We start from the raw sequence: 11,336 nt of genomic DNA on the forward strand, positions 1-11,336 counted from the left end.
AATTTGGCCTTTCCACTGATGTGCTAAGGTGTTATGAGGATAAATTTCACTTGTTTCACTAGTTTGCAAAGGTCTCATCTGGAACCAGGCTTATTTCCAAATATGTAAACATCTCGTCATCTCCTCCTCTACAATGAATGAACACAACCGGCACATCAGAACATCTATTATCCTCACATCATTTCCTCACTTCCTATGGCTTCAAAGGTGAGGTGGGAGCATGTCTACACCTAGTGTATGCAGAGCTGTGTTTGTCAACAGTCCAATCAGTCACTAGTTCACAGCAGCAGGGGTGAGATCATGTCACAGAGATAAGGACGGAGGGAGGCGGGTGGCTTGTCACGCATTTAGATGACAGAAATGAAATGGAAAATATAGTTAGATAGTTCTAAAAGAATATATAGCCATTTAATCATAACCATGTTAGTATATCGGCAAGAAACTTCATGTTTTTGTTGGATCTTTGTTACGCAGCATCATTGGAGATGATAAAAACAGAATGACTGAGATAATATAAAAAGGCTGGCCTGGCCTTACCGCAGACTCGCTTGAGGTCACTGGGAGATGAGAACAAATACCAAACTGAAAGCAGTTCTGTATTTTGAAGGCCATCCATTATAGGGCGTTTTTAATGGACTCAGAAGCTCAATCAATAAGTGCTGAGTGATGTCTGTTTACTGTCTGTATGAGATGATTTGGCAGTGAGTGAGTTTCCCTACTGAGGGCTTAATAAAGTAAAGTATAAATCATGTTATTGCTGTATAACCACACTAAAAGTAAACAGGGGCACAATGTAAAGAATACAGCTAACTCAATATACTATTATGATCTGGTTTATTTGGTTGCGTTACTTCCTGTTTTATGTTGAAGGTGCACCTCATGTGTCAGCTTTTGGTTTACTTCCTGTGTTTTCCCGCCCCTGTGATTGATTTCTTTCACCTGTGTCTCATTAGTTCTCCTCCCCTGTGCAGTTTGTTGTCATCTCTTTTGTACAAAGCAGATCTGTCAGTGTGAGTATAGTCCCTGCTATCCTGTGATTTTGGTCTTTTCTGCAGTACCTGTGCCAATCAAATCAATCCACTAAACCTGATTTATCCACTAGCATAGAGGTCTCCCAGATATAGACTATATATAGAGAGATATTGACTGGCTGGACAGCACTGTAACCTAACATTAGCCTGACTGACTGAGCTTGCATCAAAATGCAGTTAACATATGTTACATGAATGTGACACCACCTGTGACGGAGGCAGTGAGAATTGATTAAACCTGAAGTATTAGCTTGTTAGCAGATCAACACATTATTATGTTTCTGTAAAGCTCTCTTGTGGGACATTTCAAGCACACCTGGGGGCCATATGGGAGCCAGGTGGGCCCTAAGCAGGTACTTAGTTTGCTTATGTGTGAGGCCACCTCCTTGTTAACAGTCACTGTGGGCTATAAGCTGGGACTTTGTTCCATTTCACAAACAGGCCTACTGTGAAGACGTTGGAAAGAACAGTTTGATAGCAGACTGGAATAATTCCCTTTGACGTTACCCAAAGCATTGTTGTGCTTATGAGTCGCAGTCTAGCCATCTGTCTAAAATAAAAGTTCGCCACTAATTATGCTTTGCCCCCTCCTCAGCATTTATTTATATAGCTGAAAACTATGTCAATATGAGAATAAAGGAATCACACACTGATGCACTTTGCTTTCTAATTTTACTGTTAATGTTACTGAACGTCTTCTGTGCATACACTTTTAATGGTACAGTTAACATCTTCACTTCCACAAATTCCGTGAGACGATTGTGTGCGTCTGGGGCCTCACAGGACAGCTGTTGGGGGCGCCATCGCACGTGCATAAAGTGGAAAATCCCACAGGTTCACCGGAAGACAAAAGTGAAAGTGATTGTGGAACCTCAGCTTGTCCAAGTTCACTGCTCAGCTGGAAGAAGGCATTCTGCTACCTGGGAGCTGAACAAGCGAGGAGCGAGAGGAAGTTGCTGTAACATTTTGAGTAAGTTACGTTTTTGAGATCCGTAAATGTGAAGGCTACGTGTGCAGATGATATGTGTGTGCGCGCGGAGCCTCCGCGTTGTCACAGAGTCACCGACATCCGGGCTGAGTGCAGCCGCCATGGGTGTGACTGACCTGTGAAGTGACGGGTCCACAAAGTGTAATCTACTTTGAAGCGTTATCTCTACAGTATGTTTCATGTGCTGCAGTGAGTTTGGTAAAAGTTTACTGAGCTTAAACGACTTCGTGCTAGTCAGTAATATGAGAGAGTGAGAGTTTTATTATGGCAACTTGAACTGGGTGTGTATACTTTCCACAGCAAAGAGTTATTCACATTGCCTGATCATATGACCAAACAATGTAGGGCAATTTTATTTCCTGATTTTCATCCTAATGGTGATATTTAATCATAATCTGATTGAAAAGATTGTTGACATCATTTGATTGACATTTCGAGTTTTAATTTGTCATATGTATCTTCTTATGAGGTGCTGGCAGAGAGGACAGTTGCAGAGATGCTGCACACCCTGCTGCTGATCATAGCATGTGCTGATTTCCTGAGTGCTCACAGCCAACAGTTCAAAGGTACAGTAAAATATACATACATCATGTAAAGATGAAGATTTTGTTTTCACTGCGTTACCATTATGCCGTTGGTACATGCTGCCATGCTTCCTGATGTCCACTAGAGGGCAGACAGGGCACACAGAGTTAGATCAGTCAAAGTTTGTTTGACAGCACAGAGGCACCTGAGACAGTTTCTCAATACCAAGTACGCCAAGTTCGGACTTACGAACTTAGCAGTTCGGACTAAGCAAGTTCGACCTGGGAGTACAGTCTCTCCAGGACGGGAGGACGCAGGATGGTCATTCTGCAATAGGGACGGCAGCGTACTTGATGACGTCACCATCGCAGCTCGTCTGCCGGTTATCTCCGAAAACTTTGGAGCAAATTTTAAACTACGCGCTATCGTGATGAATCGACCACAGATTTTAAGTTTTAACATCCACTTTCTCACATAAAATAATCTTAAAAACACATTCCGTACTACTAAAACAGTAGTATTTCGAAACTTGTAACTTTACAGTTGTGAGTCCTCTCCTCCGCGATCGTTGCTACGAAATGCATTCTGGGATACGTGGCTGCCCCAAGTCCACACAAGTCACCACCCGATGCATCCTCGATAAAATGGGAGGGGCAAGAACACATCCGGGTATTTGACTGTACTTTGCGAGATGCGGACTTTTTAATTGGAACAGTACTTGGGCTCAGACTGATGACGTTTCTCAAGTACACAAGAACACAAGTACAGAGAAGAACGCATATTGAGAAAGGCCTGAAGTCTCCATCAAACTGGCCAAATCTAATGAAAGGTTCAGAGACAAGTGAGAAATACATCTGCTAAAATGCTTCAGCTGCTGTCACAAAAACATACAGAGTGATGCTACAGCAATTTGCAGCCCAGCATGTGAGTGTTAATGTGCACTGGCTGCTGAAGATTGATGATGAACAGTAGCTGAAAAGGTTGGTGCTCAGTGCAAAGCTAGCAATGTATGGGGGCTCCCACAAACACACACACCTCCTGAAAGGAAGTGGTTTAATTATTTTATTAATTGTCCACAGCTTCAACACATGGGAGAGACCTGACACTCATGATTGTTGGAAAAACTGGATCAGGAAAGAGCGCTTCTGGAAACACCATCCTGGGGCGTGATGCTTTTAAACAGGAAATGTCACCTGAGTCTGTGACCAAAAGCTGTCAGAGAGAGGAGAGAAACGATGGTGGCAGAAACATCATTGTCATCGACACCCCAGGCCTGTTTGACACCAAAACAACAGAAGAAGAAGTGAAATTGAAAATTGAGGAGTGTGTTTACCGATCAGTTCCTGGACCCCATGCCTTTCTGTTAATGATCAGTCTGAAGACCAGATTCACAGAAGAGGAGAAGGCAGCTGTGAAGTGGATCCAGGATCACTTTGGCCCGGATTCTTCCATGTATACCATTGTCCTGTTCACACACGCTGACTTGCTAGGGGGTAAATCTGTGGAAGACTATGTGGCAGAGAGCAAACCTTTACAACGACTGATACGCGAGTGCGGAGGAAGATACCATTCACTCATCAACGACAAGAGACAAAGCCGAGCTCAGGTCACAGAACTCCTGGGAAAGATAGACAGCATGGTGACAGCCAACGGAGGAAGCCCCTACACCAACGGCATGTACCAGAGAGTCCAGAGGAAACTTGAGGAGGAGAGGAAGAAGAGGGAGGAGGAGGAGGAGCGAAGGAAGAAGCAAGAGGAAGAGAGGATCAGACAGGAGGAGAGGAAAAAGGTTGAGGGCAGGATCAGAGAGGAGGGGGCAAAGCTTTCAGTCGGTGATATGATAGATATTGCCAAACTGATGATGTTAGGCGTGAAAGTTTGCCACAGTCACCCTGAAGGTGTCAAGAAAATGGGTGAAGGACTCGCTGAAGGTTTTAAATACATTAAAGACAAGTTCATTCAGTTGTGGAGGAAGTAAGATAATATTCCACAGGTACCAAACCGTGGCTTTATCTGAAACCAGCCCTTGCCTCCAGTGTTGGGAGTAGCCCTTTACAAAACAGGCATGACTGTGATTCCTCTAGTTTTGGCGGTAACTAGGAATGCCGCCAATTAATTTTTCAAAATAAAATTACAATGTGACAGATAAGAAGATATGATCAGAATTGTGATTTAAAACATTTTAAGAATGAATTAACATTGTCAACAGAATATAAAGAATTTAGAGTTTGGACGTTAGATCAAAGATATCTGTGTTTTGTATTGAGAGATATCTCCGTAAGTTAGCATGCTACCTTTTCACAGGTGTTTTTAGCGTTTTTAGTCCAATAAACAAGCAAAATAAACTTATAAAAGGTCCAGAAAAGAAATATTCTTACACCTCTTTACCTTATTAAACCAAAATACACCTGTGCACCTTCTACATTCAAATTTCTCTTTTACTGGACTAAGAATTGGCAGGTAAACTCATCATAAAACATACTTGATTCAAACTCGACAAATGTAAGACGCTTTTTTGTAAATTTTATTATCTTTCCACTGTTCGACAATCACAACCTCTGGTGTGCTTCTCTGAGTTATATGTGGAAATTTTTGCAGCTCTGGTGATGAGCGACCTTCCTCTCACTGCTCTCTTGTGTTCTCTGCTCTATGTGTTCATCGTTCCTGGACTCAGCCGCTGTAAATCATGTCAGTACTGTAAATCCTGTGGTCACACTGGCCTCCTTTGCTCTTCAGGAGTATGTTCGGTGCTGATCCAGTCTTGTTCACTGGGAGGCTGCTGAGCCATGTTCCATTGCTGTCTGTGGAAACACCAACAATCTCTCGCTGCTCCGAGCTCTCGAGTCAGGGTGGACTCCAGTCAGCTAATCGGGCTGCAACTACATGGCTAACTGAGCTAAATAGCTAATAGCAGCTAGAGGGTGCAGCCAAAATAGCTAATGCTTCAGGAAAGAGCAGCAGTTAGTGATCACTCTTGATATGCTGGCCCTTATTTGTCTGGAGAAAACTTTGACAGCGGGGCAATTCTTACACACTACCTCCAAATAACACCATTACAATAATTAATCTTTCACTTTGTTTTAAGTAAAAACAGTGGACAGCTGCAAAGGATAGCAGTTGTAACCAGATTTTAGATAGAAATGTCAGTGTGCATGCTGTGTTTGTTATTGGGAATAAGGAATGAGCTACAAAAATCAGTTTTTCCATATGTGATTGTTGTAGTATAATTTTTTTCTCAACTGATATGTGAAGAATTGAGTCAAACACTGTAATCAATAGTAGTTTTCAGCAGCAAGTGTTGTAGCAGAAGTGTGATCATCAAGAGATCATATGAGCAAATGTCTGCATCATTACCATCACCATTATTATCTGTAACCTTGCATAGCCCTGTGTGTCCTTATATAACCTTACTGATTTCACTCTATATTACGTATCTATCATTAATCATGAAAGGATAACAATGTTATCAATCACACTAATGATTTGTTATGTCTTAATGAATGCTGATTTCTGGTGATTATTGTGACTATACATACTTTTTTAAAAAATAGAGCCCGTGACAATCAGAAGCTAATGGTGAAATTTCAAGGGAATAAGAAGAATAAAAGTACCTACAAGCCCAGGCTAGCGGTCAAAAGATAACGTAATGGTGTATAAAAAAATAGAAGAATCAGAAAAAGAGAAGATGCCCCAAGGGCGGGGGTGACCTTGAGCAAACTGTCTAAAAGACGGGCACTGACTCTTGTAAGTTGGAGAGACTTGGAGAACTTCACTGGAGTTACACCTTGTGTGTCTCTGAGTGTTTCCCCTTTGTTGTCGACAATAAAGTTGCTTCTCGGACTTCGACTCCTGCAGCCTCTTTTTGAGCATTTTTCTCGGACAGCTGAATTTGATTTACAACATTGTGTGGGGGGAAAATTGTCAATAAAGTTTGAAGATCAGTTTACTTTGACATTCATTCCTAATTTCATTCATGTACTGTGTTTACATCGTAGCTTTGATGGCTTTTTGTATGTTGACCATTTATTCATACAGCGTGCGAGATGGACTTGGCTTCACAGAGAGAAATGTGTAGATGCATCATCCTCGTTTTCAACATACAAAGTGATATTTTAAAGTAAGATTGGGACTCAGTCAGGACTCAACTATCAGCCACATTAGAACCAAATGTGTTTTAAAAAGAAAAAAAAATCGCATTAGTGTTAGGGCAGATGGTTTACCTGTTTCTAAAGGCTCGTCATTGTTTGATGGAACTGTTCAGATATATTTAAGAGACGTCAACAATGGAAGGATGTGATGTCTTCCACAGCTTTTCTTGTTTCCTCCCCTTTAAACAACCAGGCCTCATTATATGGTTTAATGAGATAAATTAATGTTGAACAGTGTAACAGCTTGAATGCTGTTCTTGTGTTTTGTAGTATAATTTTTCTCAACTGATATGTGAAGAATTGAGTCAAACACTGTAATCAATGGTAGTTTTCAGCAGCAAGTATTGTAGCAGAAGTGTGATAGTTCATGTACTCAAAAATACAAGAGCAGTGGAGAAATGGAGAAGAGGCACATAGAGGAGTTGAGCTGGTGATGCTGTGCAAGGCTGACACTGTGCAAGAGATCATATGAGCAAGTGTGCAGCAAATATCAAAAATCAAGAGATCATATGAGCAAGTGTGCAAGGCTGACACTGTGCAGCGTAATGGTGTATAAAAAAAATAGAAGAATCAGAAAAAGAGAAGATGCCCCAAGGGCGGGGGTGACCTTGATTGATTGATTGACCAGCGCGCCGCTGCCCAGAATAGTGATGTGTCGTTCGCGAACGTAACGGCTCTTAGAGCCGGCTCTTTGAAGTGAACGACGGGAGCCGGCTCCTGACTGGTGGGGAGCCGGCTCCGAGACGCTTTTTTTTTTTCTCTCGCTTTTTTTCTCTTGAAGCCGCACGTGATTGGTCAATATGCGTGGTGTCGTCTCTGTGTTTGCGCCGCTTAGCGCGCTGAGCAGACGGGGGAGGGGCGGCAGTTACACACACACACACACACACACACAGCAGCAGCAGCAGCAGCACACGAACGGGTCAAGAGAGGAGAGAGAGTGCAAAACGGAGGACATGTACCAACAAAAAGTAAGTCCAGAAATGAGTGAAAGCAGGAAAAGGAGCCAAATCTGGACTCACTTTAATTATATTGATGGCTCCAAAGCAGAGTGCATTGTCTGCAAGACAAAAATTTCTTATCGAGCCGGCTCAAGCAACAACCTCCACAGGCACCTAAGAACTGTCCATTCAACAGTTCCACTGGAGAAGCAACCAGGTGAACCTGGTATTAATGAAGGTGCCAGTGTGCCATCTGCAACTGTTGCTGCTGCTCCTGCTGCAACAGCATCATTCAGCAGACTGTGCATTGTTGCAACTTGCTCTTCTCTTGTGTGTTTTTCAGGGATCCTGTGTTTGACTTTAAATTTGTTAAGTATAAAAAAGCTAAAAGTTTGTTCTTGTATTTCATAGTTTATTTATTGATGCACTGAGAAGTAAATATTTTTAATTTACATTTTGTTGTGTCGTGTGTTTTTCAGGGATTCTGTGTTGCTTGACTTTAAAGTTGCTTAGTATAAAAAGTTAAAAGTTTAAATTAGTTAAAAGTTCACTGTAGAGTGAAAAAATAAAGGCATATTTATAATATAGTAGTATAATTTTTTTTTTTTACATTATTCATTCATATGCATGCATAATGTTACATTATTATTGGTAATATATCGATTAAAGCAACAAAAAAAATCTGAAGAGCCGTTTGGGAGCCGAAAGAACCGGTTCTTTTTAGTGAGCCGAGCCGAAAGAGCCGGTTCTCTAAAAAGAGCCAGAATTCCCATCACTAGCCCAGAATGAGGCAGCAGCCATCTGCTTGAGTGGCTACCTCGCTTAGGAAAAGCGAGAGTAAAGAAGTGCACAAAATCACTAGGTAGTGATTTCGAGAGAAAATGTAAAAAAGAACCAAAAAAGGAGTTACAGAAAAATAGGAGAATAAGAGCTCTGAAGCGGTTACGGGAGAAAAGGGGTTAAAAAAGAAGGAGAAAAGTAAGCAGAGGCGAAGGGAGGGATGAGCTGGCCTCTTCCCCCCTCACACGCGACCCTGACACACACACAGAGGAGAGTGCAGGTGCAGAAGCTACACACACACACACACACATACGCGTAGGAGGAGAGTAGCCGAGACACACACACAGGAGAGAAAGTTGTGGAGTAACACACACACCAGAGGCCTCGGAGTTGAGTTACTTCAGGGAGAGAGCAGAAGAGGAGGAGCAAACAAAGCTTTTTCTGCTTCTGATTTTCTGATTCAAAAATCGAAGACCTGCAGCAAACAAGCTCATCAGTCATCAATTGGGCATATTTTAGGGATTTTGATGCTGCTAGGATTTTCACTATTTCTCAGCGGCATCATATGGAGAATGATGGAAGATTTGAATGTCGCCTAGATGATAAGAGAAATAGGATGAAATAGTAAGATCAATAATAGATAACCACTTAAGCAATGGTAATAAAAAAAAAAAATAATAATAATAAGTTAATGAGATAAGAGAGAAAATCTAAGTAAATAATAATAAGGTGGATGGATGAACAGAGAGAAAATAGTGATAGTGAAGATGAGATAGTAACGCCTGAGCACTTGAGTAGCACAGGAGATATTGAGACTCGTGGCATAAAAACACACTTTTGGTTGGAACAAACTTATATTGATAAAGACGGAGTGGAAAATTGGCAAACTGAACAAGAAATTAATCTGAGATTGTGGCTGATCACACGGATTATTAATTTGGCTCAAACAAAAGAGGAGTTTCCTTCAGTACCGTGGGAAAAAGTGATATGAAGTTTGTGGACACCGCGCACTTTGGCAACAATACTAGAGGTGTTGTGTAATAACCCACTTGTTTCAGTGACTCTCCCTTTGCGTCCTTTTTTAGGGATTCCTGAAAATTTGACTATCGCAGGGAGACACAGAGCTGCAGTAGATCCACGACTGGAGATACGCATCGTCCCCAGAAGGGTAGAGTGGGAAACAGGGAAATTTGGATACATTACAAAAACCCCTGCCGCAGACGGATCTGAAGACTTGAGATACGATCCCACTAGAACACCCAGGCTCAAACAAGGCATAACTGCGGGAAAAATAATAGTATTGATAAGAACAAAAGGAGAAGGAGAGCCTGAACTCACTAGACAGGAGTTAGGAGTGAAACAGGGATTTATGGGAATTACAATGTCAAAAGGGGAGGGGCTGTTAACCCCAGTAGAGCTAGTGATAAGACAGCATCCAGATTATGCAAAACAAATTAAGCAGTGCATGACAAAGTGACATAAGCGGACATCAGGAAGACTGCAGTGGCCTGAAAGAGGAACTTTTGAAGTATCCTGCTGCAGAGAAGTGGAAGCTGATATTAAACATTATAAAGCTAAAGACACAAGCAACAGCAGAGAAGGAAAAAGAGCCAGAGAAAGGGAAGTGCTCAGCTGGTTCAGAGAAACAGCAAAACAACACCTGATGGATGTGAAACAAATGCCTGCCATGACAAAGACAACAGAGCAACAGGTGAAGCCCTCTGCTCCAGTGGAAACATTACTGCCTCCTCCATACACATCTGAAACAACTCACACAGCAGCTAAGCAGTGTCCAATACGGGGAGCAGAAAGGAAAACCGAAGGTGAAATAGTGGGAAAATTCACCATTAATTGGAACCAACAGCCTGCTGAAGAAGAAAGAGAAAACAGCGAGGCAAGTGAAAGCTCATCTTCCATCAGATCAGTATTGTTGTAAATCAAATTCAGCTGTCCGAGAAAAATGCTCAAAAAGAGGCTGCAGGAGTCGAAGTCCGAGAAGCAACTTTATTGTCGACAATAAAGGGGAAAACACTCAGAGACACACAAGGTGTGACTCCAGTGAAGTTCTCCAAGTCTCTCCAACTTACAAGAGTCAGTGCCCGTCTTTTATACAGTTTGCTCAAGGTCACCCCCGCCCTTGGGGCATCTTCTCTTTTTCTGACCCTTCTATTTTTTTATACACCATTACGTTATCTTTTGACCGCTAGTCTGGGCTTGTAGGTACTTTTACTCTTCTTATTCCCTTGAAATTTCACCATTAGCTTCTGATTGTCACGGGCTTTGTTTTTTAAAAAGTAAGTATAATCACAATAATCACCAGAAATCAGTATGCATTAAGACATAACAAATCATCGTGTGATTGATAACATTGTTATCCTTTCACAGAGTGATGATAGATACGTAACATAGATTGAACACAGTGAGGTCATATAAGGACACACAGGGCTATGCAAGGTTACAGACAATACCGGCCAAAACCGGTTAGAACCAACTAACACTGGCTGCAGAGACACCTGCAGAACCATGGAAAGTACCAAGATTCATGCTGCAGACATTTGCTCATATGATCTCTTGATTTTTGATATTTGCTGCACAGTGTCAGCCTTGCACAGCATCACCAGCTCAACTCCTCTATGTGCCTGTTCTCCATTTCTCCATTGCTCTTGTATTTTTGAGTACATGAACTATCACACTTCTGCTACAACACTTGCTGCTGAAAACTACCATTGATTACAGTGTTTGACTCAATTCTTCACATATCAGTTGAGAAAAATTATACTACAGTTTCTAAAACACATCAGCCTTGTCCATACACAAACCTGTTCAGCGTATTCAGAGAGCTGTAAAAAAAAAAAGCCATTGAAGGGATGCACATTTTCAGAAGTAAACTAAAGACAATACAAGGAAATAGGAGGCCCCCTGTGCG

At 41.8% G+C, this 11,336-nt stretch overlaps 1 protein-coding gene across 2 annotated transcripts; it reads left to right on the top strand.

Annotated features, from left to right (window-relative positions):
* Positions 1–1,896: 1,896 nt before the first annotated feature.
* On the top strand, positions 1,897–6,452 carry LOC143320053 (GTPase IMAP family member 7-like). 2 transcript variants are annotated; one of them, XM_076729428.1, is made up of 3 exons: positions 1,897–2,001; positions 2,489–2,585; positions 3,624–6,452. In XM_076729428.1, exons 2-3 carry the CDS (start codon positions 2,516–2,518, stop codon positions 4,520–4,522), a joined length of 969 nt encoding a protein of 322 aa, XP_076585543.1. In that variant the 5' UTR covers positions 1,897–2,001; positions 2,489–2,515; the 3' UTR covers positions 4,523–6,452. The 2 variants fall into 2 exon arrangements, with proteins under 2 accessions (XP_076585543.1, XP_076585544.1); XM_076729429.1 differs by lacking the exon at positions 1,897–2,001 and adding an exon at positions 2,193–2,208.
* Positions 6,453–11,336: the final 4,884 nt, after the last annotated feature.

The sequence above is a fragment of the Chaetodon auriga genome, chromosome 4 (assembly GCF_051107435.1).
Source record: "Chaetodon auriga isolate fChaAug3 chromosome 4, fChaAug3.hap1, whole genome shotgun sequence".
Lineage (NCBI taxonomy): Eukaryota > Metazoa > Chordata > Actinopteri > Chaetodontiformes > Chaetodontidae > Chaetodon > Chaetodon auriga.